Here is a 21228-nt window from a genome sequence, read left to right on the forward strand (position 1 = left end):
CTTTGTGGAAGCAGAGGCTTATAACACGCCTAAGAAATCTTTCTAGCGTAGAGTACCGCCAGGGAATGACCGTTTTGATTCAATACAACAGCTAAATTATGAAAACAGACAAACGGAGGATTGTGAAGAGAGTATTGAGAGTGTCTAGGTAGGGCAGCAAAGGTCACCCAGTAAATGCGGCGTCCGAGAAGAAAATTGGGGATGCTTTCGCCACGTCATTCGTACGGACGTAAACGCCTTTACATAAGAACCTATGACTTTTCAGCGAGGGATATTGAGGAAATGGTTCCATAAGATCAATGGGAAGCATGTCCAACCCGCAGTCCTCGAGAAAAGGCTAGGGCAAAGTGGATTACTTTCAACAGGAAAAGTCGAAGTACAAACGACAGTACATAAATAACAATGATAACCAACATTTTGTTCCAAGAAACGCCACAAAAGTGTTTTGAGGGGGGTGGGTGGAATTTGTACTATCATATCATTTTCATCCAACAAATGCCCATTTAGGTAGGTCAGGTTGTTTTAGCCTGGCGCTGCGTTGGACAGGACTGGTATTATATGGTCTAGGATAACTACCGGAATGAACAGACGGTGTCCCAGATTTATGTATCTGAAAGTAATGTAGCTTCCTTTAATCGCAAGCCTTAACAGACTCAGCTACCCTCAAGGATTCCACGCTCCCAAATTTTGCACGCGCCATCTGGCGACTAGCGCGAGCAACGGTACTTCCAAGTGCAGTTGCTTTTCTCTCCGTGAGGCGTCACAGGCACACCGCTTGACATGTTTCCTTTTTCTTTTCTTTTTCTTTTTGTGTGTCGAGGTCATTGTACAGTGATGTTACGAGTAAGGTCGCTGTGCACGCCACCCCGTTGCAAAAAATAAGCCGCTACGCATCATCATCATCATCATCATCGTCATCATCATCGTCGTCGTCGTCGTCATCGTCGTCGTCGTCATCGTCGTCGTCGCTATCATCACATATGAACTCTCGGGGCCCTATTCTCGACTGCACAAATTAGCACGGAACTGATAATTTGCGGAAGTCTTTTCTGATGGGATTTCAGTTTTGGTCACGTGCTTCCGGTTGACAAAGCGGTTGTGTGTGCCTTCGTCCTTTTGACGTTTTATGACGTATACGGGCACCAGTTCTAATGCTTGCCTTATTTCTCTTTACTGAAAGAGCATGATTCTTGGCCGGCAATGCAAAACTAGACTAAATGCACCGGACATGACAACCAAGGCCTGTCTTTGCTATTCAACAACAATACTACTTGTAATACACGCCCTCTTTGTGATTGGCTGAAAAGGCGGGACGTAATTCAAACAACTGGCGGGAACGATCACTTCACACATTGACAACTTCAGTCTGCGTAAAAGTGACGTAATGTTACGTAACAGCTTGAAAATGGCGGCTGCTTTTGCCGCGAAACAGGGCAAAAAATTTCACCGACCTTCCGCGTCTGGAAATATCCGTGAATTTGCGACAGGCGTAGTTGCGCATGACGCGCGGTTTAAAACATATTTTCTACCGAAAGAAATAATAGTTTAGACTGTTTACAAGTCAGCGATCATGCAGCATACAAATACCGTGCTTTTTATGTTTGGCAATTTATGTTTGCTTTTATGAATCACTTTGCTTTTATCACTTTACTTTACTTTACTTTAGTTTGCTTTTATGAATCACTTTGCTTAATGTTTGCTTTTATGTTTGGTACAAAAATAAAAATTATTTGTTTGGCGTAACCGCAACTAAGAGGGCAGTACAAGCTCCTCCATGACGAAGAGAACCCAATGCATGGGATTTGTCCACACTCCTCCTAGTAAGTTTCTGGGTCACATGATCGAACTCAAGAGAAAAATAACGACCCGCTGCGGTGGCTCAGTGGCTAAGGCGTCGCGCTGCTGAGCGCGAGGTCGCGGGTTCGATTCCCAGCCGCGGCGGCCGCTTTTCTGATGGAGGCGAAAAGCGAAAACGCCCGTGTGTACGAGATTTCGGCGCCCGTTAAAGATCCCCAGGTGGTCAAAATTAATCCGGCGCCCTCCACTACGGCGCGCCTCATCGCCTGCATTGTGTCCGCGGGTTAGACCCTACAATCAATCAAGAGAAAAATAACAAAGAAATGTGACTCTTTTGTTCATGACAGCGCTGATTCAAGTTGAGCTTGACGAATGAGTGAATCGGGGACATTGCTACGCTTCGCGGTTATCAGGCATAGCGCTTCGCTGCTCTTATGTGTCATACAAGCGATGGTCGCGGCCGTCGTTTGATGTGATCACGCCATAAACTTGTAACAGCAGCAGACGATGGCGTGGCAGCGGTGGGGGCCGGGTAGGTGATAAGGCAAGGTGATAACACAACAAATATTTCATTGAAGCAGACAGCAAGTGATTTAGAAACAAAAGCCGAAAAGAAGGAAAAAGATAATGTAAAAAATGAAATAAAAACAATAGAACAGGTAAAAAAATTATGCGATGTTCTTTTGCTCAACATCCGTCTTTCGCTCTCGTTTGGATCAACGTTACTCTACTGACGCCGATTTTTACCTGCAGAAATGTGTTTCTCTTGCCAGCTTCAGCTACCGTCTTAATTGTTATAGTACATGCCAAGTGTTTTTATATCTTTTATGTGCCATATTTGATACCTTGGTTTTGATCTTTATGAGCGAAGCGTCAAATTGTACTTGTCGTCATAGCTATAGGTGCATCACGCCACTGATTGCTTACGTCGTGCTTACTCAAAAAGTATGGCGAATTCCCTGCGAATTTGTGCTGTAGATAATAGGGCCCTCGTTGTCGCCCCCCTTTTCTATTTTCACTCCTTCTTTTACTCTTTCATAAACGTTTTTCCATCCATCTGTTTCTGATCGCAACCATCCAACTTAGAAAACATAACGCCCCCACTGAAGTGAACGGGTGCCAAACAAAGCACGTATATACAGATTTGTTGCGTCCTCTTTGCGTGATTGTGCTGTTGTAAAGTTCTCATCTGTTCCCGCGAGTTCTAGACGACGGTTCTCGGAAAGCATTATGACTGAGGAACTTTGAATCAGAACTACGTACCTGCCCACAAAGAATAATTAATTAAATAATGAATAAAAAAATGTCGCAGCTTTCTCTACTGGTCAAACAGCAGAGATGGTGGCCCCTCTCGATCCCTTCGTCGGAGAACTGGTTTTCGCGCTTCAGATAGTTTTCCGAACTTGACGCTAAAAGTTCTCTGTGACGGTGAGACCCGGATTGTTTCGTCCGCAGGCTTTCAAATCTCTCCCAAAGTGGACCGCGTTAGCACGAACTGAACCCGCGGTGAAGTCCAAAGCGAACGCCCGCGCTGCGAACCCAACGGAAATGCTGTGCGGCCGGAATGCAATGATAGCTCAATCGGATAGACGCCGGTTTCGTAACGCGAGGGACCAGGGGCCGTATTCTCGAGTTTTGTCCCTTTTGCGTCCCTTTTGGCGAGCCTTGAGTGGCAAAAGCAACCGGAAGTGACTCAACACAAGGGCAACAAACCTACTGCCAACGCCCACTACTTAACCGGAAGTACGTCACGATGAAAGGGACTCAAAAGGGACGTTTTCAAAAGGGGCAGTTACGAGAATACCGCCCCAGGTTCGATTGCGACCACGGATGGCGTTGTTTTTCTTTCCAATTGGCTGCGCATGTTATTTTTCCCCGCCGCTGCTAAGTTCGTACCCCACGGGTTCTTGCGGTGGCCCAGTGGTTACGTTGCTTGTTTCAAGGCGTAGAGGTACCGGGTTCGATTACCGGCACCTTCCGAGCCGCATTTTTTTCTTGAGGCTTCGGAGGATTTTTGGTGTGACGGGCGGACAAAGCTCGGCCTGAACAGCTCTGCTGTAAATAAAGAAAATTTCTTTGCACTCATGCGCAGCGCGCATTTGTTCAGCCAACGCCGCCTGTATAAACATTGCCTAACGCGTCACCCGTTTTCCAATGAGAACGGAAGGGACGCTTAGTTCAGGCACTCATCCGCTATGTGGCGCGCGCCGGCGGACGTCCCGCCCTACGTCACCGCTCGCGAGTCGCGAACGTTGCACCCGCTTCTACGACGTGTGTCTGTCGGCTTGGCTGTTGGGTTTTAAGAGCCCTTTCGCACGCATCTTAGCCGCGACGAGGCGCTAGTTCTGGGGCGCACCGGGGATCCCGTTTAACGTGTCGCTCGCTTCATACCTGCTGCATTTTTGGAAAGATGACTGATGGAGGCGCAGCTGAAATAGTGCAAGAACATATCAGTTGTGGATCGACAAATAGCAAACAGAAAACGATATTTTTGTATGGTACAGTATGTTTGTATGGTATTTTGTATTTTACTGATATTTTTCTATCTGGAGGATTTAGTGAAGAAAAAATTGCATGCACAGTTTTTGTTCAAGCGCTCAATTGCATGCCTTTACTAGAGTGTACTTCTAGTACACTCTACCATTATTTTCTAAAACTATTACGTGCTTGTAAATATACGGGATTATAGAAAACAAAAGAATAAGCAGCTGTGGGGCCAGCCACGCTGTCCGGGCGCTTCTACAGTACAGTTAGTACAGTCCTCAATCTCAAAAACTGCGTACCGATGCGGAGTGCGAACAGCGTGGACGAAACAAGTCCAACACGCACAGGGGACAGACGGGGGATGCCCCACTCAGAAAATGTCGAGACCCGTGATCCCAGTACGTAAGGGCGCAAAGCCGGCATCAGCCTGCGGCAGCACAAGCGCACGTTTTTGCTGGTTTTGCGTCCGCCGTAACGCAGGTGGTTTTATCAGCGAGAGACCACGACAGACAGGCATGGGGATAAAGAAGAAGGCGTAGTAGCGCCGCCTGGGGAACGCTAGACAAACTGTCAGCTATTTTGCATATTTTCCTAGAAGCGGCGCTGGCTGGTGGACATGAAAGCCCGCAGAAAGGCTACGGAGCGGGAAAGGGTAGGAGAGAGCAACAGGAGAGTGGCTGTTTGGACATTTTTCGCTCACGCGTTGGGCAATGTTTATACAGGCGGCGTTGGTTCAGCTAGCGTTATCCGTTTTCTTAATCTTTGCGCTGCTGTTGTGCCTGTGATTATGTTTTTGGACTGCTGCGACATGCCCTCGGTTAGTACCAATTGCAATATGGTTCCTACAGATGACGAATGGAGTTTTATGGTTTCCAACGGTGCGCAGGCACGCGTCTGAACAGTCGCCTAAAGTAACAGCCGACATTCGAACTGCTGTTACTCCTTCCATGGCTGTTACAGCTCCGGGAGGGAGCTAAGAGCATTTTCCGTACCGTTCCTGCCGCTCTTTTCCGCGTAGCCGCAGTGGGATTATCGATGAGTCACCATTAAATGTACAAAGACACAATTTCGAAGGCACCTAAGCGCTTCTTGTAGATTGTGAGTTCTGAAACAATAATGTCTAATTGGACACGTGAGAGGCGTTTCCTCCTCCGTCCTCTAGCCGCTGTTCATGTTGTGCTTGGCGATCCGCTTCTGTCTTCCCGCTTTTGACCGACTTCGATCGGTCTTCTCCTTGTTGCGCCACTGTTCGTTGGGAGATTTGATGATGATGAGGATGATGATGGTGGGCAGTTTCTCTGCCAGCCTATTAGCTCGCTGGACTGCGTGATTCCGCTCCTTTATTTCAATGGTTGTGTACTGGCGTGGACGGCCACCTTTTTATAACAACAAAATGGAAAGTCGGGTGAGTTAGTTGCCGGAGGTTCATGTTGAAATTTAACAGCGCAAGGAACGATGAGGGACACAGTAGAAGAGATGATGTGTTTTTTTCCAACAAAATACCAGTTGCGAGTCAGCTCCCAGCTTGTAATTTTTTTCTGTGTCCCTCGTAGTTTCAGGCGCTGTTCAATTTCATATTTTTATGCTGCTACGGAATTACTTGCGCCATGGTACGCTTGCCAGACCGGCCATTTGGGAGCTGTTTGATGGTTTCCGACGCTGACGCCTTAACCAATGTCGGCTTCACCGGAACCCTTCACCGGAAAAGGGCTGCTGTGAGCACAGTACACTTCTAATAAAGCTATCTGAGAGGACGTTAAGGCATCGATACAGAAGTGGCGATTTCTATACGAGACAAGGCGTAAAGAAAGACGGCCATGATGAATGCATTGGTTTTTCCAGGGGTCTTGCTAGTATTTGCAATCTGATTGGTAGGCCTCAATATCAACGAATAACGGCTTGTCTCTTGCGCCCCTTAAACTGTTCGTTCGTGTCGGCCTTTGTCATCAGGACGTTACTAACCCTAGATGCCTGCTTTGTATGGGCGCCCGTGCTAGACTAATGATAATCACGGCTGTCGATATGTCAGGCTGTGCGCCGACAATTGCGTAAATTGAATGACACGACCAGAGGCCATGAGGAGTGTAGCATGTCTTACAATAGAAATGACGCCCCGAACCAGCAGGATATCCTAAGGGGCACTGGAGTGTTCTCACGGGAGATCGGACAGGCGTGTCCGGTCGAGATCTTAAGTTTGACAAAAATTTTATATATAGGTTCTTAAGTACAGGGAAAAGCTTGTGTGAAGTTGTTTTATGAAAAAAGAAATACTTTTCTCAAAAAAATTTCCAAATCCGCCTCGTGGCACTGGCGCGTTGAGCGGATCGCAGAAAACTGGAAACTTTTACCACTGTAAAACAAAAATTACTGCATCTATCGCCCTAGTTATCGTTATGTAAATACTTTAACCCTCAAATGATTTAGCATATTTGTCTTTGGCTTGCAGAGCGAATTCCTTTCAATTATATTCCCAAATGAGAAAAAAATTAGGAAAATTGCTCAAATAAGAGGCTTTTTTTTCTTTCCCGGAGCTAGGTAGTTGAAATTTTTTGGTGTTATTCGTCTGTCCTTGTTCAATTGTCGTGCTAATTTTAGTTTATGAGGTCAAGACGCTTCAGTATGAAAAAAGCCCTGTACCATCCAGGGATCTTTAACGTGCGCCGAAATCTGGAACATACGGGCGATTTCGCTTTTTGCCTCCATAACAAAAGCGGCCGCAGCCGCCGCAGCGGCCGGGAGTCGAACCCGCATCCTTAAGCTCAGCAGCACAACGCTTTGCCGTTGAGCCACCGCGACGGGTAGACCTTATTGCAGATTGAGACACTGTTGCTTTTGTCTGCAAGAAATTAGTGCGACTGCTTCTTTAAGATACTTTCTTCAACCCCCACAATGCGTTTTATATTGCTGGAGTCTGCAGTTGTGCGCGATTTCACAGCACTGAGAAATTTTAGTGTGTGCAGGAGCGTAAATGCCTATTTTATATGTTTAAACGTAATTTTCTTCTGTTATTACCTGCAGTTACAAATTGATGAAGTGAACGATTGATTGAGTTAGCAGTTGATCGGTTGATTGATTGACGTGTGGCTCTTTTTCAGACACGGGAACTTCGAAAGCAGCATCCTGCGTCCCTACTGCTTAACGCTGGCGACAACTTCCAAGGGACGCCGTGGTACAGTGTCTTCAAGAGCCGGGTAGTCACCGAGGTCACGGAACTGATGCGCTACGATGCCTTGGTGAGCTTTAATTACTTGACTGATTGCGTTAAATCTGTGCGCACTTAGGCCCCGTCATCAAATGCCACATCCATTTATGAGTCTGAGTGAATCCGTAAGCTTTGAAAAAGCAAACGAAAGGGTGTACTAAGTTGGGATGCGACTGAGTTTGCAATAAAAAAATAAAATTCTTGCACTTACGTCCTCAATTCTCTAAACCGAAGTTGTATCTTGCATGTCCGAAGCCTGGTAACATTATTTGAAAGAAGACGAGACGAAGAAAAAGGGCCAGGGCGCGTCCACGTATAGGGCTGCAATAGGATTACTTAGGTATCACATGGATAATGGGGGGGGGGGGGGGGGCGGTGTTACAGAGGCAGTGTACAGAAGGTTAACTAGCGCTATTAGCGCTGGATTCATCCCTCAAAACAAGGTTTTTGCAGATAACGCGAGATATGGGTGCCAGCCTAGGAAGACAGGCAGATCGTGTTAGAGTGCTAATTGTTTCGTAATGAATTTTCTCTCATGGTGAGCAATAACGCCACCGTCACAATCATGGTAAAAATACACTGGCATTATTTTTTGGGGTGTGCCTGTTCACGCTTGCAATCTCTGACTGGCTAGCGTACATTGTAGGTGATTGATGCAATCTTGACATTTCGTAGTTATGCATTGATGTCGACACAGCGAAAGTGCGAACACGAATAAAGTAATGTTTTGTGCGGGTAAAAGTAACACTCATATTCTCTACAACAATGACAATTGGCGGTTAGAAATAATAAATAATAATTTTGCATCATTTTATAATGTAGTACAGAACATGTTTCATCCAACCAAGCAAAGGCTGCGATGGAAACCGTTGCACTAATATACGGAAATTCATTTTTACTGATGTCTACCAGCAACTGCTCGGAGGGTAACTTCGCTCTCAAAAACCTTGCCACGTTCAATAAACTTAAATCAACGTAATCAAGGGCTTTTCGAAAATTGGTTTTTAATTACGGCAAGTTTGGGTCATCGGGAATATTCACGTGCGTTGTACAACGCGCGATTTCTCCTGGTTGAACGACTATGTGTACAAATCGGATTTTAAACTGAGGCCTAACAAAAAAAATCCATCGATATTTTAAGGCACTCGAAATGGGAATACGGTCACCGGTAACTTACGTCGACGTTTAAATGAAAGTCACTCGCTCGCATAACATCGCTTGGAGTTGAGACAGCACAGAGCTTTAGAGGAGCAGTTGTCTTAATGCGATACACATATAGATCCGTCGCCTTGAGAGGCGGAATAGGAATATTTTAACGCTGGCTTCACTCTGCCACCGCACTCGCAAAGCCTGTAGGTGTCTGTAGTTGTCACGTATATCGACGGCTAGTGTTAGCACACAGATATACCCAGCCTGTTGGGATAGAGACGGGGTTTTCACTGCGGATCGCACGAACTGCCAAGGCTTCCCCGCCTAACGGAAGACTGACCATATCTACTCGACATCATAGCACGCCGTAAAGCCACACACTCGGGCACTGGGCTTACTTTAATCGCACAATGGCTTTGGAGCGCACCAGAGAAGCTTCTGTGAGGTAATCGCAGTCGATAAACTGGCGGTTTCTAAACTGGTGAGAAGATTAACAACTCAAGCGTGCAGCGCCTTAGTTTTAGCAGCATTTATAACTAAGGTGTATGCTTTCTACGATAGGGACCTGAAGCGTATGCAGTTAATCTGGCTGACTTCACTGCAGAAGTCTTAATCTTTTACTTAATATCAAGGACCTAACCAGTCGTGTCGCAGTGAGAAAAAACAGGCAAGATAGATCACGTGTGCTGGTAGCTTCAAGTGTTATTAGTGAGGGTCATGGTGTCACGAAGCAGCGCGTGCTCTCTGTGCACTGGCTGTCGCGCAGTGAAGGCAAGGACCTCAAGCTGACTTTCCTGTCAGAAAAAAACATGGACCCGCTGGCGTCTGGCCCTGCGGACATGAGTTAACAAAGCGGTGTTCTTCTGATCTGCTCTGGGTGTGGCAGTAGCTGATTTGTATGTGAAGCGAATATAGCGTAAAATATTTGTCGAAGAATTGTTTGGGAGCTTTTTTACCATTAGTTAGAGGGGAGAGCCACAGTCTTGTTATCTCAGACATTGGTCTTCGGGGCTTCGTACTGAGGGGAGAGAGAGAGAGAGAGAGAGAGAGAGAGAGAGAGAGAGGGAGAGAGAGAGAGAGAGAGAGAAAACTTTATTCTGCCCCAGCTGGGTCAACGACGAGTGGTGACCAGCGCTTGAAGAACGCCGGTGGCCTGGGCTGCTCGTTCAGCGAGTCCTTGCTGGACCCGACGATCCGAGCTGCCTAACGTCGCCTCCCAGTTTTCCGCATAAGAGATAAGAGGGAATAAGTTGTGAGGGTGTTTGCCAAATGATATGAGCAATTGTTTCATGGGTTGCACATTCGGGGAATGGCTGAGATGGAATTGTAGATGGATAAATTGCGTGTAGTCTGGCGCAACAAGGGAGGGTATTGGTTTGGAGAGGGCGCCACTATCGTTCCTTCATAATAGAGAGTGAGCAGTGCGATTGAGGGTAGCGTCGGCGAGAAAGGAAGCAGTGGCAAGTGATTTCATGAAAAGTCTAAAGGCTGTCGCGGGTTCATTGGGTTCCATAGGAAGGGGTGCTGCTTGGCCCGGTTCGGTTGGTTAGCTTTTAAGCTGCAAGGTTAGCCGCTTCATTTCCTTCCAGCCTCGCATGGGCAGGATTCTAAAGCAGCTCCGCGTGGGAGGTGGGAGGATTTTGAAGGCGGATTGTGAGAGCCTGCGGGGAAATAATCCCCCATGGCGAATTTCGGTTTGCCGTTTTCGAATCGAAGATGGCAGTTGTTGGAGTATGCTGATCAGTGAGCGCTAGGGCAATAGCCTCTACTTTCGCAGTGGCAGTGGAGTGCGTTTGGATAATGAGTGGGAAAAGGTCGCTTTTGGATCAAAGACAGCGGTGGCTGCGTAGGCGTCGTGACGGCTATAACTAGCGTCGTCCATATAGGCGGTGGACTGGCCTATGGGGTATTTGCGGGCTAGGACACGTGCGCGATGCTCACTGTGTTTAATTTCGTCCTCCGGGTGCATATTACAAGGAAATTCATACCTTGGTACTTAGGGATACTTTACTTCGTTTTACACCTCGCCGTCAGTGCGGCTTCGGTGGCGCTCATGTAGCTATGAATTTACTGCATATCCCATATTTTATTTGCATGGTTGCACCAAACCGGGAGAATTCGTCTGATGCGCGCTTGTGCAGGAGACTGGAAAAGTTAGACTGACGTTTTGAAAGAGCAGCAGCACTGCCATCTTTAGCTCACAAACTTTTCAGTGAGAAACGGATAAGGCAGTGTTAATTCGCTGCCATAATGCAAAACTTTGTGCGAAAAGCCGAAACCTTTCATTACCTTTTCACTCCAGATATAAACGCGTTGTAGAAGGCTGCCTGTTTCTCGCTTGCAGTGCCTCGGCAACCACGAGTTCGACGATGGACCCAGTGGCCTGGAGCCCTTTGTGTCCCGCCTGAGGAGCACCACACCGGTGTTGGCTAGCAATGCAGACTTCAGCTCCGAGCCGGCACTCCAGGCAAGCGTCAACAAGTCCGTTATCCTGACGGTCGCTGGCCATCGCATCGGTGTCATCGGTGCCGTCACACCCGATACGACCAACCTCTCGTCACCAGGTGAGAATTCTGGCTCCTGTTTAAATGAATACATTTTGAATACGTGAAAAATTACGCTTGGTAGGTGTTAAAACGCTGTTCGGACTTATGTTAACCGGCAATTACCAAAAAAACAATTATAGTCATTTTTAATTAATCTATTACCCTCCACAATGTTTTCAATTTATTTTTGTTATCTTCAAATGAACCCGAAACAGTGCATTAGTTTCTTTATACTTTCTTCTACTTTGCTGCGATGGGAACAGTAAAGCATCATTAAACGGGACATGATTGAAGTGTTGGTTACGATCGCACCAGACGCAAACATCGTCAATACGGTAATTCGGTAATTATTATTATATTTCGTAGCGACATCTACCCGATTTTCTTTTTTGTATTGTTTGGCTTCCCCGCAAAACATTCGGCATTTGTTAGTTTCATACGTTAATGGTTGAAAAATCGCACAGTTAAAGAGGACTGTTACCAAAAGGGACCTTTTAGTTGGGTAAATATTTTTGTAGGCTTCATATTAAGCAAACGGATGAGTGAGACGAATGTCTAGGGTGTGTGGTAAAGCTAGACTATAGCTGAATGAGCTCAAGAACAGTGGGGACTTTAACCCCAGTGCGAACATGCCTGGTAATATTTTCGCCTCTTACCTAGTACAATTAATTTCGCGTTACATACTTTTACCCACTCCGGCTGGGGCATTAATAAAATTGTAATAAATTAATTGTTGAGGGGCGCCTGGGGGTTAAGTCACTCATACTGGCGATATATATTAGTGACGGGAACCCCTATCCTCGATGGAGTGACGATAATGTGTACCCGATGCTGTCGTAAGCTCCCGCTTTGGGCATAGACGGACATGTCTCTATATGTTGTTGCCACTACTGGGGTCCGTGCAGGTGCCGTCAGAAGTAATTGCTACACAGCCTCGTAAATGTATAGGAATTTCCGCTTCCGGAAACTTCCTGGCTTCATTGGTGGATGCTTAGAGGAGTCCTCCCTGGCTAATAGAAAAGGCTTCCTATAAAGCAGTAATGGCTGTCATAAAGCCAGTAAGGCCAATATTTTGTTATATTCACATATGCTTGTTCCAATTACTTATGACGGCACCTGTACATATAGCATACTAAAATATTTTTCTTGACAACATAAACATATTGAGACGATATAGAAGCGTCATATGACAAGTAATTTTATATCGCAGGTACTCTCAGCATGAAACAAACATGTCCACTGTATTATTTTCCAGGCTTCAGCTCTTGGATTTTTTCTCGGCATTTTTACTGCGCTTAAGCATTGTTGAAGTCAAATAATCCCGCACTTTCCCATACTTAAAAAAGAACGGCGAAAGAGAGGACTAAGCTTATGCCCTTTACGCGAGCTCATCACGTGAGGCCATTTCCGTTTACTTTCTAGCTAGATATAGAACGTTCTAGGTCTAGCTGATCTAGCTATCATGATTGGTTATCGTAAACCTTACAAAACCATACAGGCGAAGTTCAGTACTCTGCTAGCGAGGTTTTGAGCTGCCATTGTGCTTCTGTGTGAAGAGTACAAAGAAACGAAAAAAATTCTGGACGCTTTCGCATCAGAACTGCTAAAGGAAGCTGGAACTTTACGGCTAACAGTTAAATGTCGGAAAAAAAAGTGCTTAAATTGCAATTCCGCATATTGCGTCATATTCTATTCAAAAACGCAAGCAGCGTACAGCGCGAACGGAAGTATGCAGCCAAAAATAACACTGCGTCTTTCTCATTAGGCGAAACAGCTGGCTTCCGAAAAGAAGCAAGAGCGAAGCCCTTGTGGCGAGATATTCTTAACCTGGCGGGACCATGGTGCCAAATCCCTTAGTCTCGGAGCCGCAGACAACCCACGTGGGCATAGGAACGGACTGGGAAACCCCTTTGTGTTCTTGCGAGTTGTTCCCAAGCGGACGCAGGCAGAACTCACGGGTATACGAAGAATATTCTGGGTGTGCTGTCGCAAATCTGCTACGCCGTGTTTGCGCTCAGTGAAATGAAATCTTCGGATTGAGTTCTAAACCTGCTCATCTGTATTTTGTCTTTAGGTCTTTATGACACCTGACTTTTGGACGCATACTTAAGTATCGTGAGGCAAAAAAAAAGAGAGAGAAGACCGGAATTATGAGAAGTACGAAATCTTCAGGCATCATTTGGAACCACGAGGAACTCTAGTTTCAGGCACGATGAAGTTTGAATCTTTAAAGCATAGCTGAAGGCTGCCATTTTAATAGCGAGCGTAGATGGAGGCAATTGCTCGAAGAGAACTGAAAAATATAAAAACAAAAACAGTAAACATAATAAATGGAAAAATTAACAGACAAAGCCAAAAAATATGTATCGTGTACACCGGCCTCGCTCATTGAAGAGCAAATTAAAAAGCTTTGAAAAGCAACCCTAAATACATAAAAATGCACACATGGCAACCGTGTAAACGCCGTGCACCTGCAGGAAAATGCATAATTGGAAATCCTAACACGTTGATTCGTTGTAGTAGCGGAAGTTGAGATAATTGGTGGAATTGAATTAGTAAAAGTGGAAAAAAACAAAAATGAAGGAATAACATATATGAAACCACATTAACAAAATTAAAATTGTCACTTGGTGGCCACCGTCAAAAAAAGAAGAAAAGAATAAACACTTCTGGAAGGAACAAACGAAAATCCGAACAAAAATTGTGGACAAATAACCATACCTGGCATGGGCATTGTATCTTACCAAAAATACATAGTTACCGAAGTTCAGTTACTTCTCCGCTATCATACTGGGAATGTACATAATAAGCGAAAAAAAAAAGTACAACTATAAAACAGTAAAATACGTCCACGTATGTCAGAACTCACGGCTAAATCTGGATTTAAAAACTAACAACAAATGCGAGCGGCGTAAAAAAGCTGTGCAATAGTACACAATTCTCTCAATCGCTGCACACTTATCTCCGTGCACCTATAACTCACATTCCACGTTCGGTTCCGTGCAGGCAACGTTACTTTCTCCGATGACATCGTGGCCATCCGGACCGAAGCGGCTGCACTTCAAAAAGAAGGAGTCAAGATTATCATCGCCTTGACCCACGTGGGCTATGACAGGGACCAGCAGATCGCCAAGCAAGTGCCCGCCGTGGATGTGGTCGTTGGCGGACACTCGCACAGCTTCCTATACACAGGTAAGCTGGAGCATATTTCCTTCACTGTGCAGAAACGCTCAGACGCATAGATGTGTAAACTTACAACCATGCCGCTATCTTTAAAAAATCTCCCCACTGTGCGACATACAGAACTGCCGGTGCAGCGACAATGTTTGCTCAAGAAGTGACATAACTGGATAAAGATGTAAGGATCAGCATATTGAAATCCGTTCTCCAAAGCCTGCTTGAAAACGTTTGGGCACCTCTTTTAAATCGGATGGCGCAGGCTTCAGATTTTTTTTTTACATTTCCATGCCTCAGGTAACTACTGTATCAAGTTTAAATTCGTTTTGTGAAGAGAAGGCTTCCTTACTCGTTTTTCTGTCTTACTTTTGCGGTGTTCCTGTGTTCGTCATCACGTGTTCATGTCGACATTTATGAGAACTTTGTTTGTACGCGAACCGACATTAGCAACCGCTTCAGTCGGTTTGGAGCGCTGACGGACGTGAATCCCCGCCGAGGTGTAGGGGGAAGAGAGGGCAAAACTCCTGCAGTGATCTGGCTTGCGTTCTTGTGCCAGCAGACAAAAAATGTGTTTACTCTCTCAATGGCTCCTTGACGTGCTCCAAACCCAGCCAGTGCGCCCTCATTTTTGTGTAGATTGTACGTATGCACTTTTAAAAATGGGCCGAAGATGCAGCAATGTTTGTCACGTGACGTGATATACAAGATGCGATAACGCAATAAAAAAAAGCACTGCGCAGGGTGGAATTAAAAAAAAGCCAATGTGAGGAGGAAACTTGATAGATCCCAAAACAACCAAAAGAAATAATTTATTCGCAATGCGGTACGCATGACTGAAATACGCGTGACATTGACGCGAATGACATTGGTCATACCTAAAGCTAGAGTTGGAAACCTTGGCAGGGCTTTGACATCATATACTGTAGAAAAAAATTCGTATAAGCACCGCCATTGTAACTAAAATACATGCTCCTGACGATGAGTGTTTCATCGCAAGGATTACATTCTGTGTTGTGAATAAATTTCATCTGTGCAGGCGATTCGCATCCGAAGGAGGATACGCCAAAAGGTCCGTATCCGACGATCGTGACTCGGACGGACGGAACAAAAGCACTCGTTGTCCAGGCCCATTGCTACGGAAAGTACATTGGATTTCTAAACGTGACCTTCAATGAAGCAGGAAATGTGGCGGCGTGGTCTGGCAACCCCATACTCGTGGAGAACACCATTCCAGAAGGTATGCTTGTGTGCTCAGGGTCGGCTGTTCAGCAGCGCTTGATTCACGGACGAGGGTGGCTGTAACGAAAGTTGTGCCACGTGCTCCGCGTTTTTCATTCGATGGGCTACCGTGTTGGGTTCGAAATATATGTGTGGGATAATTCGTGAAGGCGTTCCTTGGAGGATGGATTGCAGAAAAATTGTTCGTAATTTTTCTTCAAAGGAACATTTTAATGGCTCACAATGTTTTACCCACAGTACCTTATTAATAGGAGGACCACGTTCGCTGCAATTCTCAAGCGTGCACATTTGTGCCGGAAATGAACTGTAAAGCCATTTTCGAGGCGAAAACGCAACTGTTCGAAAGAATAGTGCAATTTTGAAGTTTGAAACCCGGATGCACGTATGAAGTTACTTTTAATATCGTTAAGGTCTGGTGTTGAGGGAATGTACTTCTGTCGGACGTACTTAAATCTTGGTGTCATTTGCACGATCGGCCAATAGCTGGAAGTTCAACGTTCTGATTACCTTTAAAAACAAGGATGTTTTAGATAGCTCAAAGCGTGGCATTTTATGCAGGCTTCAAGTAACGTTGTACAGTTTTATATGAGCTATAACATGGGGTGGAGAGCATGGGTATTGGGCTGCACCAAATACGTTATCTATTGAGTATAAGCGAATGGCACATTGCGAAGTGGCATGACGGAAGATTATTCAACCATTTTGTCGTTATCGACGATTAATACCGCTCAAGGGGAATGGCATGAGTAAGCTACTCAGAACAAGAAGCTTGTCTGAGAGAGCTCAAGAAACTGAAAGGCTCTGTAAAAAGTAACATCACTAGCAAATTATCCCTGGAGATTACAATGTTTACGTGGAACTTTTGTAAGCTTACAGTTAGACTAGGCAACTGCAAGTTTATGTGTGCACGTTCGAAAAATTGCAGCTAATAGGTTGTATCACGAGTCACTTTTGGTTAGAAAGAAAAAAAAAGGTCCGGAATCCACCAAGTGCATTGTTTGCCCCTGTTCCTGGTATCACGAACGTCCCTCCCGCTTCTAGCTTTATTCGCACTCCTGGTTCTCGTGAGCAGTGCAGAACTTACCGTAATCGCAAACTATTTCACCATGGATGAAACAATTGCGAACCACGCGTGCAGATGATGACATGCGGAACCTGCTCAGCAAGTACGAACAGTACGTGATGGCTGCTACAAGAGCACCTGTCGGTGCTTCGAGGGTGCTTCTCAACGCCGACGATGGCGCCTGTCGACGTGGGGAGTGCAACATCGGCAACTTGCTGGCCGACTCTTTCTTCGAGCACTATCTCGACAGGCAGACCGGTTCCAGCCGCATATGGTCCGTTATCAACGGGGTCTTGATCAATGGTGGCTCCATCCGAACATCCATAGGGCGCTCAGGTGAGTCTAATTCATCGTCATCACCATCACCACCTCCTCCTCATCAACCCACTATTGGTGACCGTGAGATTGGAAATGCTATTGTTATAGAATACATTACAGCGCGCATGTAGACAAGTATTAGGAGAGAACGGGGTATATGCGCTTGCTATCGATTGTGTTATTTGAAGGGTAGCACAGGTACGTATATCTTGCGAATAGGCGCAGCAGCAAAAAGCAAGCGACCTACCAATGTTAGCCATCCCGCCCAATCTACATTCACCTCGGCCACTCGCAAGCACTAATCAGCGCAAGACACGAATTAAACTAAGAAACCGCAGGTTAGGATGAAGAGAGAGGCAGAGAGAGAGAGAGAGGGGGGGGGGGGGGCTGTTTAATGGGAACTGTGGAGGTCAGACCTGCTAGGGACATGGCTTGCTACGCCAGATGGGGGTGACTACGATGCTGAGTGGGGAATATTAGACATTATGGGTACGACAAGAAGAAGACAAACAAGAAACGTTAGAAACGAGAAACAAAGGAAGGCTGCTAGGAGAGTGCGGACTTAAAAAAATAAAAAAAAATACAATTGAAAAGAAAATCGTTAATCCAATCGCTGAACCAAAATGCAAAGTAAATGACCCAAAATAGTAAGAACGCCAACCCAAGAACAAAAATGTATCAACACCACAGCAAGAAAGAGTACATATCATGAGACACTTGCGCTATGATCCAGAGAAATTTGTCCAGTTCAGAGTCGCGTAGGAACCAGAGCAGAAATTTTGTACCAAAGGTACACTCAGCACTATGGGACCAGGGCCCAAGAAAATGACAAAGTTGGAGCCTGCCTTCATGACGTACACAGGACGGAGAGCTCGCTGCAGTTTTTCGCGTAGCAGCGAACCCAGGGCAGATGCACAATAGGTGATTTACAGCCTCACGCATGGCGATAGTACGGCACAGGCCGGAATCGTCACAACATATCTTAAACTTAAAATTCCGAGTAAGCGCTACATTTAGGCGCATTTGGTGCAACACTCCTTCACACCTCTTGTTGAGGCCGCGTGGAAAGCGGATGTCACAGTGCGGATGAATAGCCTGCAGTGGTGAGTGGATACCTGCGGTGAGGGTCCTGCCACTCCGACATTTGTGCAGTCCATCCATTTGCGAGGATAAAGGTGTCGCTGTCCTCTCGGGAGAAAGGAAGCTGGGTCGTGTTGCTCAGCAAGTGGTCTGCGTTGGCGGCTGCGTCGAATCTAATATTGCCTTGTATGCCCGAGTGACCAGGCAACCACTGAATAATGTCATGACCTTCGCGCACTGCCACTTCGGGAATTTCGGATATTTGACCTACAAGCTGACTGAGGTTGTTTTGAAGCTTTCGGAGGGCTTGTAAAGTGCTACGCGAGCCGAGGAGTCTTACACATTGCTGGGCATGATGTCCGCTGATGTAATGAAGGGCAGCCCTTACAGCGGCCAGTTCGGTAGCAGTCGAGGGTGTTTCGTGGCTTAGTGTTCTTTCGATAGTGCACCGGGAGATGGGATCCACACGCCGATGGCGGATGAGCCCGGTGGAACCGAGCCATCTGCATAAACATGTGTGTAGCCTTTGTAAGTACTGAAGATACACTCGACTGTGAAGAACTGGAGCGCGGCCGCGGGCATGGCAGACCTTTTGCCGATTGCGGATAATGTGGTACAAAGTTTGAACGGCCCCGGTATCCACAGTGCAAATGTAGACTTTTGAGGTCTTTGAAAATTCGCCGGAAGCAGGCGTCCTACATGCTGTGCTGCGATGTCTTCCGAAGGATGCGTATGACACCGAGTCAAATGGCGCAAAGACGTTCGAAGCACCTATTGGCGTGGTAGCACTGTGGCTGAAAAGCACCGAGGTTCGCACAGAGTTCCAACCGTCGGCGTACGTTTAGGTAGACAGAGGCAGATGCGCATAGCTATGGCCAGCACTGAGTCTATGACCTTCAAGATTGTAGGCGACAGCTGATGTTAGGCCGATGAGAAACATCCACAGCAGGCTATTAAACAAAGCCCGCTCGGCAGAGCACGCTCTGCGTTGGGCTAATAGAAGTGTTCCTCACGCACTCGCCCCCTTCAGCGCTTGCCCCGTGTTCTCTCCCAGTCTTCATCTGCCTTCGAGCTGTAATTCGGTCCACAGCTGAGTACTAACTTGTCCAACATTGTATTCTTCCGCGTGCTGCTTCTAACCTATCAACTCCATTTTATGCCCCAATTACTACAAGTCCTCTTCACTATGTTGATAATAGTATATTGTAAGGGTGTCCGGTACTAATCGGCAAAAATTTAGCAATGCTTTCACCTGCCTTCGCTCTGCGCATGTCTCCTTCTCCCAATGTTTTTTCCTTGTGTTTTTTGTATTTCTTTACAATGTTTGTTCACATATAATCCTCACTCTATTTTCACCTACCATCTGAAGCAGCAAGCCGACTTTTGCGGAGGGCCGCCATTTTGAGTTTTACTAGAAAATTCTTTCTCTCATTTACTCAATTGCCTGTGTACCGCACGGGAATACCCTGTCAACATCAATTTCGAACCAATTCTTCCAAGCAGGCGCTAATATAATGCTGGAAGTCTTGATTAGATATGTAACGTTGTCGGCGTCAAACATTATTTAGAACTCTAGAATTATTTCCTCTTTACTTTTATTTTCGAGTGTAAAACGCTGGCTTGCTGCGGACATCATAGTGATGCACTGTCAAGAAAAAGTTACAATTTTCGCTTGGAACAGAAGGTTCCAACAGCCGGCACGTTTTCTTGCCACTTCAAGCATAAATATATAAGGATAGAGAAGTATTAACAAGACTCTTTTAGTAGAATAGGAACGTTTGTGACTACATAAAATTAAGTACAATGGTACGTATATCTCACAACCACATTTTAACCGTACTCAGAGTTGGAATAGTGCGTAAACACAGAGTGTACCATGCCACTTCAATGTGTAATTCGTAGGTCTCAACAGGTTTAATGATGGTAAGCTTTGATTGGTTGAACAGTTTACCATTCAAGAAAAAAGAGGGTGCTAGAAACAATTGTCAGTCCGAAAAATCAGCTGAAATATTTTTTACCAAACAGTACCACTGTAGCACATTTGGCATCTCACTTCAGTGATACAGCAAAGCGCGAGACACTGCTATCAACGTTTTTGTGTCAAGTGTTACTCGGATGTTTGAATGCATATTTTCAATTTGGATGTATGTTTCCAGCAATGCATATTTTCAATTTGGATGTATATTTCCAGCACAACCACTCAAATACTAAACAAGAAAATCGCCTTGCATGCTACTCCTCCGCAGTGTACTTTTGTTTGGATTCACCAACATAAACCTGGCCTGAAGACATTTTTTTCTATCCTGCATTTCTCTGAATCATACAGACAGGGTCATAATGGAGGACGTGATGATTGCACTGCCATTCGGGAACCGAATAACATTGGTGAACCTGACGGGTGCGCACCTGTACCGACTCTTCGAGCACGGGGTGGAACGCTACAATCCTCTGGAACCTAGCGGAAGCTTTCCGCAGGTGTCGGGTGAGTACTCTCGTTGATACAGGAAGAGCGCGCGAAAGCATCGGCGTCTTCTGTTTCCGAGCCAGACGCGAGAAAGACGACGCTCGCAGTGTAGGCCAGGTTGCCGACTGTTCGCATTTCAGCGAGAATGTATGTACCACCGTTGCCTGCTCACATTTCGGGAATGTGGGGAAGGAGTACCGCATGATTTAATAATAACACAAAGCTTCAGGGCTCGTTTTATTAAAGAACAGATGCCTTTATTCGATTCTGCGCAATATTACTAGTACTAGCCGCGTCCTCAGTGGCACGTGATACTCATCCTTAAAAATATGGACCAAATTGATGCGTTCTTAGCTCCAAAAATTCAGCAGCTCCGTGAGTGATGGTCCCGATTAGTTGGATCAAAATCATTGCCCTTGATGTAAACTTTTAGTGCCAATATAATCTGTAAATGTGATTGGTCTGCGTTATCGTCGTAAAGCCGCGTTACAATAAAACTGCTCCAAGTGCTACAATGGCAGCATTGTGTCATTGTTGGCATACACACAAAACTGAACATGCCTGCATAGTAGTTACGAATGCACCCTAACGCAAATTCACTTATGTGTTGGAACTAAAACTGAAATTGGAAAGCATGACCGTGGGGATAAAAATAAATATGAATAAATCTAAAATAATGGTGCATTGTAAGGGAACATGTTTCGGTCAA

The 21228-nt window shown here is 45.7% G+C and overlaps 1 protein-coding gene across 1 annotated transcript in view; it reads left to right on the plus strand.

Annotated features, from left to right (window-relative positions):
• Positions 1 to 21228, plus strand: part of LOC144153609 (protein 5NUC-like) — a 112663-nt gene that overhangs the window by 83971 nt on the left and 7464 nt on the right. The window contains exons 2-7 of the mRNA XM_077685258.1: positions 7377 to 7514; positions 10977 to 11196; positions 14185 to 14370; positions 15392 to 15592; positions 16733 to 16993; positions 20382 to 20537. Coding sequence (XP_077541384.1) covers positions 7377 to 7514; positions 10977 to 11196; positions 14185 to 14370; positions 15392 to 15592; positions 16733 to 16993; positions 20382 to 20537 — 1162 coding nt within the window. The remainder of the gene's footprint in view (positions 1 to 7376; positions 7515 to 10976; positions 11197 to 14184; positions 14371 to 15391; positions 15593 to 16732; positions 16994 to 20381; positions 20538 to 21228) is intronic.

Source organism: Haemaphysalis longicornis, unplaced genomic scaffold, assembly GCF_048455015.1.
Source record: "Haemaphysalis longicornis isolate Haplotype H1 unplaced genomic scaffold, Haemaphysalis longicornis Haplotype H1 scaffold_9, whole genome shotgun sequence".
NCBI classification, from domain to species: Eukaryota; Metazoa; Arthropoda; class Arachnida; order Ixodida; family Ixodidae; genus Haemaphysalis; species Haemaphysalis longicornis.